This window comes from Psittacula echo (assembly GCF_963264785.1).
Source record: "Psittacula echo genome assembly, chromosome: 1".
In the NCBI taxonomy this organism is placed as follows: domain Eukaryota; kingdom Metazoa; phylum Chordata; class Aves; order Psittaciformes; family Psittacidae; genus Psittacula; species Psittacula echo.
The window spans coordinates 83,822,610-83,847,882 of record NC_137735.1 but is presented as its reverse complement, the minus strand read 5'-3'; the positions used below and the strand labels follow the sequence as shown (position 1 = coordinate 83,847,882).

Sequence of the window (25,273 nt, the reverse complement as noted above, 5' to 3'; positions counted from 1 at the left end):
AAGGAAGCTGTGAATGCCTCATCCCTGACAGTGTCGAAGGCCAGGTTGGAGAGAGCCTTGGGGACATGGCCTGGTGTGAAGCGCCCCTGCCCATTGCAGAGGGTTAGAAGTAGATGATGTTAAGGTGCTTTCCAACCCAAACCGTTCTAGGATCCTATGATACTGTAGTATTCTCTGTCCTGGGTTCAGCAGCAGCAGTCACTTTTTCTCCTTCTTAGTAGCTGGTGCAGTGCTGTGTTTTTGACTTTTGGCCTGGGAATAGTACTAATAAAACCGATGTTTTCAGTTGCTGGTCAGAACGTTTACTCTGGCCAAGGACTTTGTGAGTCTCATGCTCTGCCAGGGAGGGGGGGAAGCCGGGAGGAAGCAGGGACAGGACACCTGACCCAAACTAGCCAAAGAGGTATTCCATACCACAGCACAGCATGCCCAGGGATGTAGCTGGGAGTTACCCGGAAGGGCACGGGCTGCTGAGTCGGACTCGTTTTCAGTGGGTGGTATCGTATTCTCTTCCCTTGTTATTTCCCTTATCATTATTATTATTGGTGGTAGCAGTAGTGATTTGTGTTATACCTTAGTTACTGGACTGTTCTTATCTCAGCCCGTGGGAGTTACATTCTTTCGACCCTCCTCCCCATCCCTCCAGGAGGCTGGGGGGGGGGAGTAGAAACTGTGTGGCTGACTTGCTGACTGGCTTAAACCATGACATTCTCTTAATTTCCTTCTTTCTGCAGTAGATATTTGCAAATAAGTAGTTGTAAATTAGGCTTTTAGATGCTTAGTCTAAGTTACAAGAAATAGCTTAACTAGCCTAGCAGTGCTTAGTATCAGGAGTTCCTGGTGTAAAACCAGCAATGTGACATAGAAAGCAGAGAGAGAAAAATTGTTCCAAGCAGAAGCAGGAAATTTGCAGCGCAACATTTCCAGGTATATCCAGGTGCTCTATGAGATGGTAGAAAACAAAGGAAAGTTAAAGAAAAAGGGAAATATCATTCTGACATTCTTGCCAGCCTGTGAGGAAAGGAATCCCTTCCAAATGTGTCAGTTGGTTTAACAAAATCAGAAAGACAAGGTTACCACAAGAGTGAATTTTAATGTTTCCAGAAGAATTTGCACATCTTGTTTACGGGGACCAAACTTAAGGGCTTCAGAGGGTGATGAAACCCCCAGAAGATGAAACCAACCATGTATCTGGGTGGGAAAACTCTTTCTTGGCCTTTATGAGCAAAAAGCAGTAATCCAGTATGTCCTTAAGTTTCTACATGTCTGTAGCAAGGGTTGTGTGTATGGGTAGAACCTCATTACTCAAACAGGTGTGACCAAAGTATTTTTTATACTTCTTACACTGTCAATCATCTCCCCCCACTGAAACTGCCTAAGATAGAGATCAATGTGAAGGTTATGGCAATGCTGAGCTATTGGTAACACCTGAATATATCTCACCCACTCCAGAAAACGGATTATTTTAGAAATAACCACCACCCTCAGATACATACCTCCTGAACATAAATGCATTTTGGAGGAATGTATACAGCAAAGGACACATAGAACGTTGGACATACACTCACTCATAGCTCCTTTACTCACCTGGTTCCTTAGACCTTCACAATAATCCATTTTTTGGTGGTAGTAGAGCTATACTGTAAATAATGGTAACACCAACTCCAGTGTCACACTGAAGGATTTTATTCAGCACAGAACACAGATCTGGAGTGAGGTAGAAGTCATAGAAATGGAAACATATGAAGGAAATCGGGAAAAACAGGCAGGTTAGAGAGGTGAAAGAGGATCACAGGAGAGAAGTTAGATTACACATCAAAGAAGACAAAAAGGGTTTGAATCCCAAGATCCCAATTTGCAGACTTCTGAGGATTTTGCAGGTACTAAGCTTTCTATTCTCTGGCTGAAAGTGGTGGGAATCACCCAGTGGAAGTCTGGAAGCAAGGGGGAAGGCAAAATTTAAATATGATTAAACCCTTGGGGCTCATACCGCAGAGGCTTAGCTCTCAATCTCCACTTACAAGCCGCCTCCTGGACTTGATTTGTAATGGCAAATTTGGGGTTAGTTCAAGTGTTCTGCTGCTGGCACATTTGACAGTAAAAGGAAAATCCACTGTATTTTGTTTGGATTTAATGGAGATGTCTTAGTTGATAGCTGTATTTTTAATGGAGAATTCTCAGCAGATATCTGTATTTTTACAGAAAGAAGAATCCCAGAGAGCCTTTTGAGATTTACTCTGTAAACTTTAAATTTAAAAAAGGGCTAAAACATGTCTTTGTGTGTGTATGAATACACACGCAGATATTTACATATCTATGTATGCATAATAATGCAATAATGCATATAAACCCAAGCTTGTAGATACACAAATTCACGTCCTTAGCAGTATATCAGTTTACCCATGACAGCTGTAAATACACCCACCCAAGGCATCTTTATGTCTCCCATCACCTTTGCTTTCCTTTCCTCTGTAGGTTACACAGCATCATCATACTTTACCGAGACTTGTTCAGTTTCTATACGTGGAAACCAAAACATAAGGGGTCAAAGTAACTGCTGACACCCTTCTGCTGCTGGGTGAGATTTATGAGTGACTCCGAACAATGGAATGGAAGCCAGCCACAAGGGCATGTGGGCAGAACCCTGGCCCAGGCAAGGTGGAGAACAGGTAGCTGGCGAGAAGGACTTAACCTGTGGCTTACTTCAGTATTAGGTTTTTTTTTTAGCCAGACTTGCCAATATCATTGTAATGCAATTCTTTCACAGTAAGTGGTGAGGTTCTAGAAATCAGAGAAGTGAGAAGTGCATCAAATACATTTCATGAGGAGTCAAGTGTGAAAGAAAGAAAAGCTGCAAGTGAACATCAAGTGAAGCAGCCCCCATGGGAGGTAAAACCTCCATCAGAAGCAGAAAATCATCTGTATTTTGGAATATGATTTTCTGCTGCAAGCAGTCCTTTTACAGTCATCTCACACTACTTTGCATCACAAAAGTTCTCTATGTTTATCTTCCTGAGTTTGCCTCATTTCTACCTCTTTGTTTCAATGCAGGTACTGTGTCAAAGCACTTGGCAGAACAATAAATACCCCAAACCTGTTGGACATCAGAGTGTTCATACTCACTTTGAGAGGCTGAGTCTGGCCTACAGTTATCACACAACTGTCAGTCTTTTGAATAGCGGGGGGACAACAAAACCAGGTGAAGTTCACTTGAGGGAAAGCAATGATTCATCTGTTATTTTTCTATCAGTCATACCAGAGAGAGTGTTCACAGCAGCTCTAGGGTCTTTCAGTGCTGAGCTTTTCTTTTCCAAGCACTCTGGGTTTGCTCATTGGCAACCATATGGTTAAACTCTCCCCAGAATTCATCTATAAGCTGGAGGCAAAGCCTCCATCAGAAGAAGAAAAAGCCCACCAGAACCAGGCATTACAACCATTGGGCACCATCAAGGATGGAGTTAATTTTCTTCATTGCAGCCTACCTAATGCTGTGGTTTAGCCAGGCGAACAAAACGGTGTTAATAATACACAAACATTTAAGCTTATTGCTAAACATCACTTGCACAGCATCAACGCCTTCTCTGTTTCTGACTTTGCCCCCAAGTGAGTAGGCCAGGGATGGCCAATAAATGCTGGTACAATTGACCTGAAGGCCCGAAATGACCACAGGGCTCTTTCATATCCCCTAATGGTATGATCAACAATAAAACTTGTGGAGAGGGGATTTTTTTCTGAAGTTGCTGTTGCTTGGGAGCTGGGGGGTCATCGATCTGCTCATGGTGAGTGATTGCTTCTGCATGATTTGGACTGTCATATCTTGTTTTCCCCTTGTCTTATTCAACTGTCTTTATCTTGATGCATGAGTTTTCTCACTTCAGCCTGTCTGATTCTTCCCTTTCCACCATCCCACTGGGCAGGGAGAGGGGAAGGTAAACAGATATGTGGTGCTTAGCTGCCTGCTAGGGTTAACCTACTTCACCATCTCATGTCCACAGGTAGGCTAGAAATCCACCCTACTTGGGTATCCACAGGTAAGCTGATAAAGAAGTCTTTAAGTAAAAAGCCTTCAAAAGACTCCAGAGATACGGGTTTGTCCTGGAAGGATCTTCATGATTCAAGCACTGTGTTACTATGTAGTCTCTCCATCACAAGTAACACTCCTGTCACTGGCATGGAGCAGGACTGGGAGACAGGAACCTGCTTGCTAAAGCACCAGTAAGTGCTTCATGATATTCCTCATAGCAGCAGCAGGACAATCTTCAGGGGACTACCTATCAGTAGTCTTGATAGCTTTGAACTTGAACAGTCGTGACATGGTACAGGTGCAGGGGATACCCGGTACAGCTGTGAAATAACCCTGCAAAGGAAGAGATTTAGAGAATGCACCTCAAGAGGTGGGTCCCAGCTGCCTTTTCCCAGGTTGAAGCTGTGTTGCTTAGGCCATTCAGCAGTAACAAGGAGGAGCTACACCTGCTGCAGTGATGGTTATGAATTGTGATCACTGCATCTGGGTAGATCTTAAGAGAAGCAGGGGATTAAAAGATGCATATGGGGCTAAGCAGTATTCGTGAGCAGCATACAGCAGAAGTGGAGAAAAACAGATGGAAATTGGTAGCAGGGAACAGTGAGGGTGGAAGGGCAGACCTTATATCCAAAAATCCAGCTGAGCTGTCATGGTTTATTCAGATGAGTACACCCAGTGAGGTCAACTGTAAATGCTCATCAGACCCAGCTATGGAAGTGGACTGAAAATAATCTCCAACTACCTAAATAGTCTTGGCCTTAGTGCTATGGATTAGGTGCTCACTGCTCAGGATATGGCTATGGAAAGACCTCACTGTATGGGGTAGACCAACAACCGAGATGGTTGTTGGAAGCAGAGGGAATTATGACATCATATCTCAGCAATCTACCCTGTTGCAATTTTCCCTTCTTAGAGAAGTCATGAACGATGCTGACAGGGAAGCCCTGCCAGGCCTCACTATTACAGTTAACACAGATTGCAGGTTTGGATGCTAACACAGTTACTGCTTGTCTTGTAAGACAGGCAGGGCTGCAGGACGGGAAACATATCCATCTGCACCTCCTTTGCCATAGCCTACTACCCAGTCCACAATCCACCTTCTTCAGATACCCCTAAACTGAGACACCTGCCTCCTACCACTACGGCTAAAGTTCAAGGATGAACAGAGACTTCATTTGGCAGGAAAACTGCTCTTGAGTTAACCGAACCCGTGGTAGCAATGGATGCAGCACAAACAAAGCAATGCCAGTGCAAAGCACTGGGGCTCTGTATCATACCTCTGGGGCTGCAGATCAGGAAGGAGAGTTGAGCCAGGCTCCCAAAGCCTCTTTGAGGAATTAAAGCTCTGCCTGCTTCCTGTGTGTTTTCAAAGCTCTGGGATGCCACAAAGTGACCATGCAGATGCACAAGTGGGAGGCACATACAGAGTATGCTGGCATAGGAGCTCTGATATGCTGAAGGAGAAGTCCAGGCAAAAACAGTGATGGAGCTCCAAACCCTTCAGGGGCTGACGGACCTGAGCCTCAGCAGGGATGCTGCAGGAAGAGAGACAGCAGCTAGCAGCACCTTTGTCCACTCAGGAAACAGACTGGGAGGAAAGCAGCTGTCATGCTGTGCGTCAGGACACAGGCCTGGGCTAGAAAGATGGAGAAGCTGTAAACAGGCCAGGCAGGAATAATAGGGTGCTGGATGGGGCCTTATTCTGCATATGATCATAATCTCTAAATGACTGAGTTTAAGTACAAATTTCAGTCCATAGGACACTAAAATGTCACACGTGTCAAACACAGAACAGAAAGGCCACAGTGCCTAAGGAACTGTCAGTGACAAGACACTTGGGACTGGATTCAAGCCTTTTTGTTTCTCTGTACATGAGAGCTACATGGCATCCAAGTACAGAACCTCACTCCTCGGCTCCCAGATCATTCTGCTTGTGCCACATGGTTAGATGGCAGCTCTCCAGACAGCTAAGGCAGCAACAAGAGTATTCTGCTTCAGGACTTGGCTTTCATCTCTGCTAGTTTGAGACATGGTTTCTGATTTCTAAGTTACTATTGAGAAATATTGTTCAGCTGAATCATTGATATGAGGCCTATTTGGTCTCATTTGGTATGTTTACTTTTACTATTACATCAGATAGAGCAGTCTATATTTCACTTCCTTATTCTCACACACACCCACCCAGGGGAGAGCTGAGCTGAATGTGAGGTCTCTTCTTGCTTACTCTTTGACCACAGACTGATTTCCTAGGCAAATATGACTAAAGAAAACCAAAACAATGGTTTGAAATAAACATTTCTTCATAGTATTATAGATAAGCAGAATCTGGACAACTGACCAAGTATCCAGAGCCACTGTTTTCTGCGACTAAGCCACAGCAGCTCTTGCCAGACACTACCAGGGCACAGCAAGGGCCAGCTACACCCTAAGGGGTGAGGAGTCGAGTCAAGTAAGATAAAGGAGACAGCAAGGAAGGAGCCTTGCTAGCCAGGGCCCATCCAGTGTAGCCAGAAAAGGAGAGCAAGGCAGGCCCAGGGCTAGCAGCCAGGATTGGCCAAAAGTCCACATTTTCAGTCTGATGAGGCAGATCCTAGGCAAGTCAATCCTCAGGTCAGGATCAGGTCCTGTGATGGCAACCAAGGTCACATACAGGCACAGTGATCACAGGGGTGGTCCACAGAGATGAGACAGGTCTGAGGTCAACCCAGAAAATCAGTTCACAGGTTAGGAAACAGATCAACAGAATCCACAGCTGGCCATGGGCATAGACATAGGCATGGGTGTGACAGTGAAGACAGGCACACTCACACCATAGATCATGCAGGGATTAATAGTGCAGATGTGAGCTTAAATGGAGCTCCTGGACCATCTATGAGCAGTATGCCAATGGAAGTCCCTAGTGAGGGTTTTCTAAGAGGATTTTAATGCTGTCTTGCTCTCCAGTGCTAAGAGATAGAGACCATAATAATTGCCTTCAGTATTTATTGTGAAAAAAATTTGGAGTTGTTGCTTGCTTGTGGCATAGGATTGTCACAGCCTTGCTTTGGCCAAGAGCTTGTTACAATGCAAATAGGGGCAGAGTGTGGTAAGCTAAAGCCAACAGGACCATGTATACAAAAACTAAACATAATGAGTGTTGGATCAAAAAGCAACAGAACCATCCCAAAAGACGCTAGGCAGGTATACTGTGATATCATTTGATTGTCAGCCTGTGCCAACAATTAGCTACAAAGACCTTCAGCAATAGAGACTGAGGGGGGATACTTGGTCCACTTCATAAATTGAGCTTAGTAGTTTCACTTTTTGGTCTTCACATTGTGTTTCTCTTCCACTCATAACAACTTGTGTGGTCAATTTTCTCTGCCTCTTTAAGACCAGCTTGACAGGACCAGCTCCTGAACTTGTAAGATGTAAAGACCCATGTCTAAACAAGAGGACACACCTACCAAAGTGGACATTATTTAGTTGAGGAGTGCTGCCATTTTGTGGGTTACAGGTTGTCGTCTCTGAGTTTCCATAAGCCAAATTCTCTCTAGGCTGCACTGGTCCAAAACTCTGTTAAAAGTTTAGCAATTCCAATGAGAGAAGAAGCAGGCCCAATCATAGCTTTAGAGTTCGATGACTATAATGGGTGTAAGTCAATGGATATTTATCCAAGTCTTGCAAAAGTAAGTTAGCATCGGGAGTAGGGGATGGAGAGAGGTTCTATTCCCAAGCTCTTAGTACTGACAGCAGGATTCATACCTCTTCACAACACAAGAGCAAACAAGGCCTCCCAGCTTGACTACTGCAAGTGGTATGGCTGCATTCCTACACTTTTTTGTGCAGCCTAACATGCCTTGTTTTTCGAGGAGCTCCCAGTGGATACATCTAGTGGTCCAGTTCCAGGGTGGGCTTGCGGATAAAAATATTTTTTTACTTCTTTTAGCCACCTGAGTGGAAATGCTGAAATGCAATGACCATGGACACTGTAATTATCATTCCACAGTCACACCACCTGGTGGATGGAGGGTTTGCTTCTGTTGAATGTATGGATTTTTTAAGTTACTCTTTTGAGATCAAGCGCTGCTGTCACTTATGCATTATAGCTCCCACTGAGTCAGTGGAAAATTCTCTAGGTTAGCACAGTCTTTCAAATGCAGACAAGTGTTTCAGTGATTAATGATGAGATGTTAGTATAGCAAGAATTGGCACTTACTGTGATTAATTCCCCAGTTTAAAACAGAAGCAGATACTTATTTACATGGCAAGCTGTGAACTTCTAGATCTGCTGCACCAGTAGACTGTGGACACAGATGGTAGGATAGGGTCAAAGAGATCTGAGAAAGTCATGGTAACAAGTCCATAAACAGACATTAAAAGATGCAGGGCTCCCAACCACAGTCATAGTGGATATTAAAGTAGTGTGACTGGATCATAATGAACCACAGATAATGGCCAGGCTTGTCTGCTCTCCCTAAAAAAAATATCTTCCTACTAGATACTAAATAGTCTGGACTATACTCTCTATCCCAATGGACATTTTATGTGAGTTTAAGTTCTCTTTTGTTCCTCTTGCAGCATGAGGTAGGAGACAAGGCTAGCTAGGAGGATAGCAAATCTTAAGAGATGTTCCTTTTGTTACCCTTTGCCAAAGATTCATTTTTCAAGAGTCAAGGAAATAGCCTGTTTTCATGAAAATGCCTTAGCTGAAGTAAGTTACAGTGAATTAATCAAGCATTTCGGTGCTAATTTAGCAGTCCTTTTCCAATCAGTGCATGCACCACTGGGCCATATCAGAGGAAGAACAAGGTTAGCAGGATATTGGACCTGGGACACTTCCTAATTCTGGCTGTTACCTGCCTCCATTTCCACATCCAGAAGTTTTTCGTCAGGGATCTTTAGCACTGTCATCAAGACTCTTGAGTTGAAAGCTGTCTATTCAAGATACTGGTAGCTTTTGGAAACTGGAGGATGTTAGCAACATTTTATGATTATCTTTTACATACAAGCAGTAAGGCAGCTGTCCATATACTGTGGTTGAAATCTCTCAGTAGAGGACCAGAAATAACATTTGTCCATTGCTTGATGGGGTCAGTGACCTCACAAATAGGGACACAGACAAAGCAGAGGTGTTTAATGCCTTCTTCACCTCTGTCTTGAACACCAGTGATGGGCCCTGCGTCCCCTGAACCCCAGTGTTGGAAGGCCATGAGTGCAGGATGATAAACTGCCAGCCAGCCCTAAACTTGAGACTTGCTGCTCATCTAGCTGGATGTGCAGAAACCTATGGGGCCCAATGGGATTTATCCCAGGGGACTGAGAGAGCTGGTTGGCTCCACTACTTTTCAGTGGTTTTGGAAGTCTGGAAAGGTCCCAATCAACTGAAAGCTCCAAATGTTGTCCCAGTTTTCAAGAATGGTAAGAAGAAAGACCTTGGTAATTACAGGCCTGTCTGTCTCACTTCAGTGCCTGGTAAAATTATGGAGAGGGTTATTATGGGAGTTACTGAAAAACACTTAAGAGACAATGCAGCCACTGGTCATAGCCAGCATGGATTCATGAGCAAAAAGTCCTACTTATCCAACTTAATTTCCTTTTGTGACAAGGTCACCCATCTAGTCGACCAAGAGAAGCCAGTAGATGTGGTGGGTTTGGATTTTAGCAAAGCTTTTTTACATTGTCTCTCACAGTATCCTTCTGGATAAACCATCCAGCACACAGTTAAACATACACTAGGTGAGCAATTGGCTGATGAGTCAGGCTCAAAGGTAAATGGGGTTACATCAGGCTCCTTGAGAAAACCAGTGGAGTTCTCAAGGGCTCAATTTTAAGTCCACTGCACTTTAATGGTTTTATAGATTATCTGGATTAATTATATACATTAAGTAAGTTTGCCAACGATACTAAACTGGGAGGAGCTGTGGACTCCCTCGCCTTCAAGCGAGATCTGGATGGACTAGAGGGCTGGGCAAATACATGAAATACAACAAGGGCAACTACCAAATCCTCCACCTGGGACAGGGTAATCCTGGGTGCTGATCTCCTCTCTCTGGTGTCCATCAGCAGGACATGAGGAAATGGAATGAAGCTGCATCAGGGGCAGTCCAGCTTGGACATTAGGAGAAGGTTCTTCACTGTGAGAGTGGTTGGTCACTGGCTTCCCAGGGAAGTGGTCATGGCAGCAAGCCTGTTAAAGACTTCAAGAAGCATCTGGATGACACTTAACCATATGGTTTAGTTTCAGGTAGTCCTGCGAGAAGCCGGGAGTTGGACATGATGATCCTTATGGGTTCCTTCCATATATCCTTGAGATATTCTGTAATTCTATGATTCTGTAAATGGAAGATCCTGAAATTAAAATAAAAATATGTAATTAAGATCCTTTAACAATTGCACTTTGGACTTGCTGTGATTTGAAATGGATACACCGGAAGTCTATATTCATAGAATCATAGAATCATAGAATAGTTAGGGTTGGAAAGGACTTAAGGTCATCTAGTTCCAACCCCCCTGCCACAGCCAGGGACACCTCACACTAAACCATGACACCCGAGGCCTCATCCAACCTGGCCTTGAACACCGCCAAGGATGGAGCATTCACAACCTCTCTGGGCAACCCATTCCAGTGCCTCACCACCCTCACAGTAAAGAATTTCTTCCTTATAGCCAATCTAAACTTCCCCTGTTTAAGTTTGAACCCGTTACCCCTTGTCCTGTCACTACAGTCCCTGATGAACAGTCCATCCCCAGCAACCTTGTAGGCCCCCTTCAGATACTGGAAGGCTGCTCTGAGGTCTCCACGAAGCCTTCTCTTCTCCAGGCTGAACAGCCCCAACTTTCTCAGCCTGTCTTCATACAGGAGGTGCTCCAGCCCCCGATCATCCTCGTGGCCCTCCTCTGGACTTGTTCCAACAGTTCCATGTCCTTTTTATGTTGAGGACACCAGAACTGCACACAATACTCCAAGTGAGGTCTCACGAGAGCAGAGTAGAGGGGCAGGATCACCTCCTTCGACCTGCTGGTCACGCAACTTTTGATGCAGCCCAGGATGCGGTTGGCTTTCTGGGCTGCGAGCGCACACTGAAGCTGGCTCATGTTCATTTTCTCATCGACCAACACCCCCAAGTCCTTCTCCGCAGGGCTGCTCTGAATCTCTTCTCTGCCCAACCTGTAGCTGTGCCTGGGATTTCTCCGACCCAGGTGTAGGACCTTGCACTTGTTGAACAAGACCGGTCCCAACACCGACCCCTGAGGGACACCACTCGTTACCGGTCTCCAGCAGGACATTGAGCCATTGACCACAACCCTTTGCGTGCGGCCATCCAGCCAGTTCTTTATCCACCGAGTGGTCCACCCATCAAATTGATGTCTCTCCAATTTAGAGACAAGGATGTCATGTGGGACAGTGTCGAACGCTTTGCACAAGTCCAGGTAGATGACGTCAACTGCTCTGCCCCCATCCATCAGTTTCGTAGCCCCATCATAGAAGGCCACCAAATTGGTCAGACAGGATTTCCCCTTAGTGAAGCCATGCTGGCTGTCACCAACCACCTCCTTGTTTTTCATGTGCCTTAGCATGCCTTCCAGGAGAATCTGCCCCAAGATTTTGCCAGGCACAGAGGTGAGACTGACCGGTCTGTAATTCCCCGGGTCATCCATTTTCCCCTTCTTGAAAATGGGGGTTATATTTCCCTTTTTCCAGTCGTTAGGAACTTCACCTGACTGCCATGATTTTTCAGATATGATGTCCAGTGGCTTAGCAACTTCATTCGCCAGCTCCTTCAGGACCCGCAGATGGATTTCATCAGGTCCCATGGACTTGTGTACGTTTAGGTTTTTAAGATGGTCTTGAACCAGATCCTCTCCTACAGTGGGCCTAGGGTCTTCATTCTCACAGTCCCTGCGTCCGCCTTCCAAGACTTGGGTGGTGCAGTCAGAGCCTTTGCCAGTGAAGACTGAGGCAAAGAAGGCATTAAGAACCTCAGCCTTCTCCAAATCCAGGGTAGCCAGTTCTCCCGATATCATCTGAAGGGGGCCTATGTTGTCCCTAATCTGTCTTTTACTCGCTACGTACCTATAGAATCCTTTCCTATTATCCTTAACATCCCTAGCCAAGTTCAATTCTAACTGGGCCTTAGCCTTCCTCACCTAGTCCCTAGCTTCCCGGACAGCATCCCTGTATTGTTCCCAGGCCGCCTGTCCCTGCTTCCACCTTCTGTAAGCCTCTTTTTTCCTTTAAATTTTCCTGAGCAGCTCCTTATCCATCCAAGGAGGTCTCCTGGCCCTCCTGCTGCACTTCCTTCTAGTTGTAATAGCCCAGAATATTTCTTTCCCACAGATGCCATAGATGTTCAGTGATCTACTTAGCCGTAGATTTCTTTCACTGTGTTTCAGTAAATATGCCATTTGTTAGAAAGCTCTAATACATTGAAATCAAAATGCTGCAGAACTTATATTAGTTTTGCTTTCTTTTTTTGGTACACAGTCCTGCCAGGCCAAGGATGCGTTGGATTCATTCAAGCAGGGTCTCTTGTCTCCAGGGTCACAAACTTTCAGCATCATTGGTGAACACACTCTCTCTTCTCTGTCCTGCCTTTCAGGAGGTCTGAAACAAATAAAAACAAAGGCTGGATTTTCCCAGGGCACAGACATTCCCTTTTGAACACCTTTTCCCATCTTGCAGGACCTGTATCCTTCAGACTAGTCAAGGAAGTTGCTGAAACAAATCTGGAAGGGACCTTAATGAAGTACATAGGGGCCCAAGTGACTGGGAAGAGGTATCAGACCACCACTGATACCGACAGAAAGTGGCTGAGCAGCATCACTTGGTGAACAGAAACCCATGCTCAGATCCAGATTAAGAAATCTGGTGGAGGGTTTCTGGGTTGAGAACTGAGTTTCAGCTGATAATCAAGGGATTTCCCACCCTGGAGCCTGAAGGAGAAAAGATGCACTCTTAGCCTTTGCTGCATAATATGATGGAAGAAAATCCACAATGCTTCTCTCCCAGTGGGACAGGACAGTTCCTATGATTTTACTATATTATTTTTCCAAAAGCATGCAGCAGCACTCTTTAAACTCTGTCGAGATATGAACTGCTTCTTTCCTGCTCTTTACAGCCCAGTGACCCCAGACTGCAGACTATTTCATGTGATTCCCCCTGTCCCTCAGACTCTACTAACCTCAAAGACACCCTGGAGCTCCAAACGATTCTTAGTTATGTGTGATTGAAAGTCCACAGTCCAGGAATCATCATCAGCATGTCGTCGGATGAAGATTTCCCAACAGTCAGTATAGTCTGGAGAAATGAAAGTAAGATGACTAATCCAAGTTTATTCAGATCTCAAACAAGCTCAGGGAACAAGACTTTTTAACCTCTTCCTTGTGCCCATGACACAGAGACAGCTTGGCCATGGACAGGATGGATGCTCTCCACTCCATATTTGGAACTAATGCCATTCTCTCTGGGCACCTTTTTTTTTCCTCTCTTATCAGCAGAAGGCCCCTTCAACCAGCCTTATCCCAGCAGCTGCATTCAGTCCCTTAGGACAAAGGAAAAGCGCTATCTCCCATCTCTCCAGGAGTGACAGAAAGATGGTATCTCTAAACAAGGGAGAATTCTCATACAGATCTAGTGGCTAAGAGTCCTGCCCCCCTTCTACAATATTTTAACATCATCTTTTTTTTGGATGCAACAGTCACTGAATGGTGAGGGATGTGCCCCCAGAGAAGCTGGCCAGGACGCTAGACACAAAAGCAAGATTCACCCATGCACGAAGTTCGCAAGTTCACCTCTTCCCAGCCCCACAAAGCATGGGAAACCTTGCCTTTAATTTCCATGACAGAAATGGTTACATTCACCGAGCTCACAAGGTTCTTCAGATTTTGGCGGATTTCTCTATTATGTATGTAAAAAAGCCGTGCTACATGTATGTCTATGCTCACATATGAATGCTTCTTTAAGAAATTCAGTATTTCACGGCAGCAGTTCGCACAGGGGCTCCAGGACAAGTACCAGGTGATGGAACAGTTGACATTATTGTTTCTTCTTGTCTGAAAGATCTTCTCCAGGAAGTAGACTTCAGCGTGGTAACGATAATTTTTGACCCAGTGTATCCAAGGTGTGCCATTCTCACCCCACTGCAGTATGCATAGTAGGTATGCATCCCGTGGAGTTTTACGGGGGTCAAAATGATGCTTTAATGCTTTCTTAGATATATACCTGCTGAAAGAGAAGAGAAGCTTCAAGGAATCACTCATTACAACTTTATTTTCAGTAGTTCTCCAGTACATTAAAAAAGGGGGAAGGTGGAAGAAATGGGAGGAGAAATGCACAGTCAGCAAAATCCTACATGACAGAAGGCATAAGAAGTGCTCTATACAAAAAGATGCAGCTCCCAAGAATGACATTTTCTGACAGAAAGTCCATTTCTTAGATCCAGATCTATGCAGTTCAGAACAGACCCCTAAATATTGCCATTTAAATAACTGTACAAAGATTGCCAGTGTTGATTGTGATTGTATCCTCTTTAGCAATAATTATCCATGATACATAAATAATATTTGAAGTCACTGTTAGCACTTTTGTAGACTTTGTGCGATTGCTTTATACAGAGATTTATATGAGAATGCACTTCAGATATATATATTCCACATTAGAGTAATTCAGAATAATAGTAGACAACTGAACAGACACTTAACAGAAAAAAAATAAGGCTGCAGGTTATTTCATAGATTAATACCCATCTATAACAAAAAACCAAAACAAAACAAAACAAAGAAACCACTATCTGAACTAAGGAAAAATGAAATCTTGCAGATCAAGCAACTGTTACATGTTCTTTAGCTACAGGATTCAACACCTATGTAAAAACACATCCCATTTGTCTGAGCCAGTCAGAAGGCTTTGTCTTCTTACCCTGCCTCCTTCCACATCCCAGCCTCCTACACATTAAAATACATGTGTACATAAACCAGCTTATAAACCACTGAGTATCTCTGTTTATTTTCACCATGTAAAGTCCGTGGTGTATAAACCACAGAAACAATGTATGAAGATTTCTTTACCAGATTTTCTACTGAATTTACGTAAATGTAGCAAATGTGAATGTCACCAAATGTTTCACTCAGAAATATTTTTATTATTATTATTACACTTCATTCCTTTTGTATTTTGGGGATAGAGAGAGAGAAATGAAGCACAGGCTTAACTAAATTATTTTTTAATTTGTGGTGCTGAAATAGATGTAATTTTTTTATCTCTATTATGTTATTTGAAAGTTGGTGTCTATTAACTTAAATTTCTTCAAAACTTGATGATTAGGGAACATACATATACATAAAATAAGTATATGAAATGTACTTAATAGTGTGTGTGTGTATACAAGAAATATAGTGACTGGTTGAAGTACACCAAAGAAAATACATTGAACTCCCAATACTCAAGACCAATGAGTTCATCTAATTCTTACAGAAGACATCTTTAACTTTTTGGAAAGCAGCATTACAATAGATTAGAGAGATCTGATTTGTTCAAAGGTATCTACAGTTGTTGCCATCTGATTATAGCACACAGACAAGTTAAAATTTTCAGGTCTTAATATGGTCTTAAGCATCCTCTTGCCTGTGTCTTGATCCTAAAACATCGCACATTGGATAAACTATTGCAGTGGGTGTCCTATGCATGTTTTCAGGGACGTAAAGCTACTTCTTTAGAACCATCTCGCAATACACTAACCTTCAAGATATAGCCACCTTAAAAATGTGTTAAGCCAAGTGAAACTTATTGTGTAATCAAGTTAATGCTACATAAAGAGAAGTCTGAATTTTTATAAATATCTGCTACAGATAATACTTGATATTTTTAAAATAAAGTCAATTTAAACAGCTCTAACAGAAAGGCAGATAATAAACTTAAAAAAGAGCATAAAACATTCCTACACTACAGAATATATATAGAATCCCAGCACCTTTTGTTCCCAAACCAGATAAGAAAATACTTAAAATAACTTGTGAGGTTACGGGTAAATTGCCCAAAGCCATGCAATTGTTTTATTTTTTTTTTTTATTTTTTTGTGATCACAATCAGCCCTTGCTGTTCAGCACTGTTACGTGTGGTACATGTATATACATGGAGCCTAACTCCAAAAAACCCTGCACACAATATCTGGTTCCTTGATACCAAATACGAAATTCACAAAATTCAGAGTTAACAAATAATAATAAAAAGTCCTAAAATCTTTTCACTTTTCTTTCTGATTTTGCTTTATCAGTCTCATGAAGGTGAACTCGCAACCCTTTCAGAATTTACGAGCTGGAGAGAAATGCACCAGCTATAAAGACTGTGAGTATTAAAGGTGAATTGCACCCAAAAAATGTTAAAGAGGAGTTAGGGGAGAAAATGGCAGAGGCATGACAGCAAGCATTAACTGTCTCCTAGGTTTTATTTTCCTTCCCACTGATACACAGCCTTGAAAACGTATAGACTGATTACAGTCTCTTAAAATGTGTTATTTATGCCTTTTTTGTTGTTCCATCATCCATAACTTGAACAGGAATGCAAGGAGTTTATTTTAAAATATACTAACTTTATGAAAACACCTCCTAAAACTAATATCTCTCTTATTAAAACTTTGTGTAATAAACTGCGCTATTACAGGTATTGAAATATTTTCCTTCCTTCCTCTAACACTTTCTATGAAAAACTATATAAAATTCTGCTTATTGTAAGATAATAATAGTAATAATAGTAATACATGAAAATACACAAGCGTAAATTTGTCAAAACTTTAATCCGCGTTTTTCCCCTGGTTGCTAACACTGTGCACAGCTGATGCACTTCTTTAGTAAACTTTGCATTAAAACTTTTTTCTTTCCCCTCTGTTGGAGAGAAAATGTCTGTTCTGATACTTCCTGTTTGTTCTCTGGCACAATAACCATTTCAAGACCTCAAAACAGTCGAGCAGGGAAGAGGCACTTTCGGATTCTCTTGCTGCCCAGCCTTGGGGTGAGCCAGCTCCTGCCTTAGCCTTTCCCCAACCTACCCCCATCTTTCCCTCACTTTTATCTATTGCCTTTTCTGCCTGCTGGCTTATGGCTTCAGTGACAGTTTTATGCTGCAGGAACTTCCTTGACAGGCTCAGACTTTGCTGTGGCCCCTTGCCCACTGCAGTTACACCTGGGCTCCCACTCGGGTACACTGGCACCAGTATTGCCCTCTCCCTTCCCCAAGAAAGGCAGAGACATTGCACAGAGAGAAAGCACACCCCTGGGGTGACAAAGCAAGGGGTCCCCTTGGGTCGGAGCAACAACAACACAGAGCTGCAGCTGGGGTGGGGTTTTCTGTCAGCTATCTTGTTCTTACCCTCTCAGCCTTTTCTTGTACATGGCTTTTCCTCTCCCAGTGAGCCCCCTTTGGTGCTGTCCTTTCTGTTCCTGCAGACGGGGCTCGGCGCAGGGCTGACGACAGAGCACACCTCCAGGCTCTGCTGGCGTCGGGTGGTGTAAGAGGAAAGGGAAAAAAACGGTTTGGCTGCGGTTGCTACTTACAGGCATGCCCTCAGCAGCGCTCTTTCGTCACCCTTGGGCTGGGGAGTGAGGGCTGATACATGCTTCCAGTTAAAAACAGTTGGACAATGTCTTTGAAGCCTGCTTGTGAGTCTGAAAGGGGTGATAATACTTTGTTGGCAAAACCGAGATCTATTCTTCCGTGCAGGGAACTCCTCCCAGCGGTGCAGCTGTGGTGTGTGGCACGCAGGCCTTTCCTCCAAAGCACCCGAAGCTCAGCACTGCCAAAAGCACAGTGGTTTGGCTTCATGCATCACAAGATCTTCCAGTGCTGTCAGAGCTTTGTCAAGGACTCAAGTGCTCACAAATACCTCTGATGAGAGGCTTCGCTCACAAGGTATTAGCAAAGCTTACCCACCTTCCCTTCCAAACCCAGACGGTCGAGAGTTCCCCCTGTGGAGGAAGAGAGGGGACCATGTATTGGGAGCCTTGAAGAAGACATGGCATTTGAGGAGCTGGTGATCACGTCTGCTGTCTTGGCCCTTGTGCTTAGGGACTGAGAAGCCCATATGCTACCAATTTAATCTGTAATTTAGACACACAGGTCTGTGTGGTGCTGTGCTGCGTGTGTCATGGTGCACAAACCCTTTGGCCGCAGGAGGAATTTAGCTGGTAGATTGTAACAGAGGAGCCTGCAGGCAGCTCCTGCCTGTACCACTCGGTACCAGTGATTGCACCGCTAGCCTGGCCCTGTTGTTATCTGCAAGTGCAGCAGGAAGTTTTAATATCCTTTAGGAACAAGATTGTGTTCCTGTAAGAAAATAGATTCCCTTCATAGACAGGATCTGCGCAGTGTGCCATGGGGAAATCCATCTGGGGTCTGTCTAATGCTGCACAAACATGCGACGCCTATCTAAAGGGATGTTAGATTTACTCACTCCCTATACCCTTCTTGCTCTGCCTTATTAAAACAATTGATTTATTAAGCCATTTGTTGTCAGGCATTTCTTATTGAGATCCCTGCACCATCTTTCTTGCACAGCCTACTGAGCGGCACACATCTTGGTGCTGGTGAGAATATGGGTAAGAGTGCAAGGGGCAAAATCCATTTATTTTGAGAATTATAAAACAAAATCACATTCCCCTTCCTTAAGGTCCTTTTGAATTTTGTTACGCTAGTTTCCTATGGAGACATTTAGGAAAGATAGTAACTCCCAAGTCCCACAGAGTTACCACTGTTCACGTAACCACTAGGCTAGCAGAACAAAGTGCGGCTCAGCAGCTTTGCAAGGCCCCTTCTGAAAACACAGGCAAGGGAAAACTAGCGAGACTTACCATCCTAGAGTGACACCAAGGAGCAGCTACAATTACCAGCCACTAGGGAGCTCTTATTCTGCTTGCAGATCAACCGCACTGTGCATGCAGAGTTTAGCAGGCTGCATGCAAAGTCTGGCTGGTTTCATTAGCTGAGGCACAGCACTGCCTGCTCAGGTCTGGAAACGTTGCACATACTTTCACAGGGCACCAAGCCTAATCTAACAAAGACCAGATGTGTCTGGAGGGAGCGCTGCAGAGACACTGTAGATGTTCCTGAGACTAGAAGCCCAGAGGAGCAGGGGGCAATGACAGCAGAGTGACTCCTCATAGACTGCACGAAGGGAGCAGCTCTGCCTTTAAGGTGAGCGATGCCGTACGGTGTGCAGCAGAAAGAACTCTGTGGTTCAGGAGGGCAGGTTGCTTCAGGCTCAACACTGCTTGGCTGTACATGGCTTCCCCTAGTACAGTGACAGAGCTATCTGACCTTCCAGAAACTGGCCAGAAAAACACAGCAGGGGAAAAATTCACAATTTAGGTTAAATCTACTGTGTGATAGGGAATAAGGAAAACTTCATTTTCTTCTCTCTGGCCCCAGTTTGCCCAGAGTCATTAACTTTAGAAAGATACAACATGAGCCAGGACAATTTTCTCTTGGCTTGAAGAAACAGACTGTGTCTATAGTGCGATTTTATAGTGATGCCTAAAGGAAAAGGAGCAGGGTAAGCTGTGAAATGGGCTCAAGTCCAAATCCCAAAACAACAGTCAAAGCTGGTTTATCAGGCTTGCATCATATCTTTGCAGGTGGTTTGAAGCAGGATAGCTCCACTTACTACAGCACCAGTTGTTCATGGGGCTGCAGCAGGACTATCTCTGTCTGTTTTGGTATTGTTCTGCTGGCAGTTACCACCAGTATAGATCAGTTATTAGGAAGGACAGGATGAAGAGTTGTCCTCCATAGAGTTTTTAATGTTTAATTCTAATCTACTCAGTTCTGCAAGAGGTAGTAAAAGAACTTGGAGAGCATCTCTGCAAAGGAACAGATGGATTTTGGTCAAAAATAACCAGTCATGCAAGCTAACCAAAATGGAACGCTGCCACGTGATATGAAACAACGTATCACAAGCACTTGAAATTCAGTTTTCCAAGAAATACCTTTCCTGACTGACTTCAGCCAAGCTTGAAGAAGGCTGGGAAGGAATCAGCAGTTCTGTTTCCTGAAAAGCATTCCCTGGATTAGATGTTTTTATTCTGCGGGGGTTTTATTCTGTAGTACAGTTGTTTCTGTAGTTCAGATGCAAACAGTATCCCTCCATCCGTTCCCTCACAGTCTCACTGGCTTCTCACACACGTATGGTGGTGTCCTTTCAAACACTGGTATCCTGTAGCATGAAGTTGGGATGCCATGGAGACAAGTTTAAGAAGGGGTATGAACCTGAGTGTCACCCAGGAGCAGCTACCCGATTAATATCCTTCCCAAAGGGAAAAAGAAAGAAGGAAATAAATTTCCCACAGAAACCTGTGTCTCAAAAGTGCCTACCAGAAAGCTGTAGAAGGACTTTTTATAAGGGCATGTAGTGACAGGACAAGGGGTAATGGTTTTAAGCTCAAAGAGGGTAGGTTTAGATTAGGTATTAAGAAGAAGTTCTTCCCTGTGAGGGTGATGAGGCGCTGGCACAGGTTGCCCAGAGAAGCTGTGGCTGCCCCATCCCTGGCAGTGTTCAAGGCCAGGCTGGACAGGATTTGGAGCAACCTGGTCTAATGTGAGGTGTCCCTGCCCGTGGCCGGGGGTTGGAACTGGATGAGCTTTAAGGTCCCTTCCAACCCAAACCAGTCTATGAAAAGGTGCTGGGGCATCCAGGGCAAGCCCACTGTTCCTCCGAGCATTCTTCATTCGCTCCTACTTGGTACCCCTTTCCCTGCTCAGGAAGGTGGCCACCCCTTTCCATCCCAGCTCACCACCTCTGCTGTGCCCAGTCCTTCGCTTCTCAGAGGAGGCCACCAGCCCGCCTCCCCCCAATCCGTTCGCCAGCTTTGGTCCCAACTCACCTCACTCACCACATATTCAGCGATGACAAAGTTGATGGCAGCACCTACAAATGCCCTTGCCACCTCGGGGGCTCCGGAGGGCCGGAGCAGTGCGGCGGGCTCACACCCACCACCACCACACTACCAGCCCGCAGGGGCAGAAGGGGAACAGGGGCCGGGGCCGGGAGCATGCCCACCGCGGCTGTCTGCTGCCCCTCGGTGGCCGCCTGATGGTGAAGCAGGGCAGACCCGGGGGACCCCCTCTGCCTCTGATCCCTGCCCCCCGAGTTCAGCCTCCCCACGACCTGTCGCAGAAACCTGCCGTCCCGGGACAGAGGATGCTGTGGCTTCCCAGAATGACCTGCCTGCAAAGCGCTGGCCTCGGGGGCCTTCGCCACCCGTTTCCTATCCCTGTGGCCCAGAACCAGCTCTCCCTCACATCAGGGCCACAGTCCCCGAGTCTGGGTGGGCTTCAAGCCACGGGGTTCATCTGTGGACAGGGTGACACCTTCTTCTTTTCAGCTTTGAGATGGAGCTGATTGCATAAAGCAAAAGCCCCTGAGGAGCTGCTTACTCAGGTCGATGCAGTTATATTTGGACCTGTGTGACTCATGCTCCTCCTGAAACGGTGCTCCCTCAGAGGTTTGAAGGGTGCCGCAGTGCTCCAGCCCAAGTCAAGGCCAGGATGCCCCTCTCCCTGGGCAGCGGCACAAGGCAGGAGCACACAAAGCAAGAGTCACAGCTCTCTGTGGCTATGCTTTGGGATAGGGAGTAGCCAGCTTCCACACTGCCCTCCTGGCGGGGAGCATCTATCCTAGCAACCCAGCAGAAGTCTGGGGAAGAATTCATCTTAGCAGGTATGTGATGAACCCAAACAGCCTCCTGCCCCACTCTGTGCAGTGCCTATGGCTGGGGCACAGAAAGCAGCAGTGTCGCTGCCTGTATACCCTAAATGCAAACAGCAGTCTGAGCAGGAGGTACTGCCAGTGCATCATCCTGAGGCCATACCTTCACCTCTTCTCAGCTAAGAATAAGTTGTCAAAGACACGTGAATCACCTGATGCTTGCTCCAGACCTGCTAGGACTGCTGAGCCACCACAAAGCCTCCTGCCTCAGTTTCCCCTCAGCATGTGGAGAAAACAAGCAAACAAAAAAGCACAATAGCAGTTACCCACTGCTATGCACACTGCTGAGGGTGGGGTGGGGACAGGAGGTGGGCAGTGACCTGTGGGAAAGGATTCATCAGGGCTGTGTTTCCCTTTTGTCAGCTGTAGTAAGGAGTTGATGTTATTTTCAGTCCTTTCCCATACCTGATAATTTAAGTCATGCCAAGCCAGGCCATGGGTAGATCATTTTGCCACATAGCTGCCCAGGGTAATTGCGTTGAGTACCTTGCAGTTTGGACACCAGTCGTTCATAGAATAGAATTATCCAGGTTGGAAAAGACCTTTAAGATCACCAAGTCCAACTTACCCCAGCTTTACCAACTTTACCCCAGCACTGCCAAGGCACCATTAAACTATGTCACTGAGGGCCTCATCTACACGGTTTGTAAACACTTCCAGGGATGGTGACTCCACCACTGCCCTGGGAAGCCTGTTCCAATGCCTGAGTACCCTCTCTGTGAAGAAATTGCTCCTAATATCCCATCTGAACCTCTCCTGGGGCATCCTGAGGCCGTTACGTCCAGTCACTGCTAGAGTATCTAACCAGCATCTCAGCTGGGTTTTGCAGCTTCTTAGCTTCAAACTATCCAGCCTCCATCACTGTCCATAACCAAGCCACAAAGTTAAGTGCTGGCTTGGAGACGTACCCTAGGACATTGGTCCCTGTGTTAAAGTAAGGTCTTTCCCTGATACGGAAAGCTGCCTGCATCTGACTGCTGGTGAGCACAGGTTTGTGGTGGACCAAGCAGAGGTGGATGGTGGAGATCCCTCAGTTAGCCTGAACATTTACTGTATTATAGTACACCACTTCCTAAAATACTGGGTCAGACCAGCTGGCCAGTTAATCTTCTTCTGACAACTTGGACAAAGAGAAACTCTCCTCCCCTTCCAACATCAGTTAGCAGGCAGTGTTGGCAGCCTCCAAAGTCAGCTGGCTACAGCACAAGGACAGGACTGGGGAGTGTTTCCCCCACGCCTGTCAACCTGCTTTTCTTTGTATCTGACCCGTGTTTTCTAACTGAGGCTGGCCCTACTTACCAAATGCCCAGTTCACAGTTTCCTCGATGTGCCCAACGACCTCAGACCAGCACACAGAGATTCCTTTAAGGCTCTGAAGTCAACAGCTGGTATCTACTGTTGTCAGAAGTTCCATTTTACTGGTACAGGGAAGTGTGAAAATCTAGTCTAAGCAGGAGGCAGTTGTCTCAGGGCTCATAGTAAGTCTGTACTACAGCATACTCTGATGTCGCCGCTCCACTTTCCAAGCAGAAGGTGCACTTCTCCAACATATACCTCAAATACAAACAGCTGTGAGCATGGTATGAACAAGCTCCAGACCAAGCCTGCTAACTCAAAGTGAAATCCTCCACACCACGTGCAGTTCTCTCCCTGCAGAGAGGATGAGAAAGAGACAAAGAACCGCATGTGGCAGATCTGAGTCAGGGCACTGAAGACTCCGCCGGAAAATGCTCAGACACCATAACGATGAAGGCAATCTAGGAACCTAGACGGAACAGACTGGTTTTCTGTTCTCTTTCTGTCTTTCCTCCACTCTACTCAATGTGGCCCACCTTTTTCTCGTTGTGTCTATCTTTATTTCATTGTCCAGGAACGCATGTATTGCCACATTTAAATAAAGGAACAGATTATGCACTCAGGTACATTGTTACATGCACAGAAAAATTTCAAACCTCAGTGCTGCCCAAGTTGATGTGCAACTTTGGACCTGAATCCCTCCCTCATGAGCCATTCTCCCAGTTACACAGATAGAAGAGAAATCAGCATCCAGCCCGCTGGGCTAATTCCCTCTCTTTTGGCCTTAATTTAGGAGCTTGAAAGTAGATGTTCATGTATTTCACCGTAGGGGAGGTGTTAAAGCTCGGAAGAGGATGTTACATAGAACCACCTGATTCTGAACGTTTGCTTTTCCTCCTGTTTCTTGGTGCTCTAGCAGATCGCTGCTAAGAAGGCTGCCAGGAGCCCTGGGCATTTCTATGACTGCATCAGTCAGTGCTGTGAGGGGCAGCTTCAGGTTCTCCAGGCAGCTCTCTCAAGCTGCTGGAATGTCAGTACATGAACGAAACATGCAGGGAACAGATGCTGAATCCCACGACCGGTGTACACCAATTCTCTGGGGTCCAAATCACAGCAAAAGAGTGCAAGAGGGGCTGGCGTTCATCACTGAGCTGTGCTGGGAAACATGCTGCTCCACGGCCGGCTCTGGCTGCTCGGCAGCACTGCCGCTGTCCCCACTCTGAGTGCAGCTGGTGGACAGATCAGAGATCAGGCCTCCAGCTGGGGCCAGCACATGGCTCTGCAGAGCAGGTGGGTACTGACAGAAACTGAACTCTTCAGCGGTTTGTGTCAACGTGCTGCCTGTAAACTGCAGTGGCTGAGAAGAGATGAACTACATCTGGTTTGACCATCTCTGCTGCAGTTGTGGGGAAGTCTGGTGGGTGCAGTAAGTGAAGAGGGACAGCTGAGGTGTTACCATGTCAGAGGATCACAAGCCAACATCTGCATCTTTGCACCAAAGTCAGGCAACACTGTGCAAGGTTACTTTGCATCTTTGACACTATTATTAGGCTGTTTACAACTATCGTAAAGCAACTTAGTCATGAGTGGAGTTATGAGAAGGTGTTCTCAGGTCTGTCTTAGCCCCAAAGTTTGCATGGAGGACACAACCGGAGTGAGAAAGGGAACTTTTAGCAAGATGCTGTTCCCAGCACAGATAGTTATGGCTGTTCCTCCTCCTTCATGACTAGGCTGCGCTGGGGAAGCACTTTTATTTTGTCACAGCAGAATCTGGGGGGTCTGGAGTTCTTTCACTGTATGATTCTGTGGCTTTTCCTGACCTTGCACCCCTGGAAGAGACACAGTCAGTAATACAATCTCTTTGATGGTTTTATTTTTCTTTGATGCCCCAAAAGATATCTTTTTACAGGCTAATGTGAGCTGGTTCTCCATGGACAATCTGAAGGAGATGAAGTACAGATAATTTTTAGCATCACCAGCTGATGTCAATGCTATATTCCCCTCCCCAGCTTCCACCCTTCACTGGATTCAATTCCTAGAAAAATGACAGCCAGCTACAACAGCTAAAGCCTCTCACTGTTTTCTCTTTCTCCTTCCACCTCAGCAAAGAAGGCCATTTAAATATTGTCAGACAAAAGCAAGTAAATCTTTTTCTTCCGTCAGCCCCAGACAACATCCACTTGCAGATCCCATTCCACAGCCCTGGGCTTCACCGGCT

At 45.4% G+C, this 25,273-nt stretch overlaps 1 protein-coding gene across 1 annotated transcript in view; it reads right to left on the bottom strand.

Annotated features, from left to right (window-relative positions):
- LOC308232985 (uncharacterized protein) overlaps window positions 1–25,273 on the bottom strand; it is a gene marked incomplete at both ends in the record, with an annotated part of 35,431 nt that overhangs the window by 4,643 nt on the left and 5,515 nt on the right. The window contains 3 exons of the mRNA XM_080639431.1: window positions 17,931–17,965; window positions 20,876–20,995; window positions 21,052–21,265. Coding sequence (XP_080495557.1) covers window positions 17,931–17,965; window positions 20,876–20,995; window positions 21,052–21,265 — 369 coding nt within the window. The remainder of the gene's footprint in view (window positions 1–17,930; window positions 17,966–20,875; window positions 20,996–21,051; window positions 21,266–25,273) is intronic.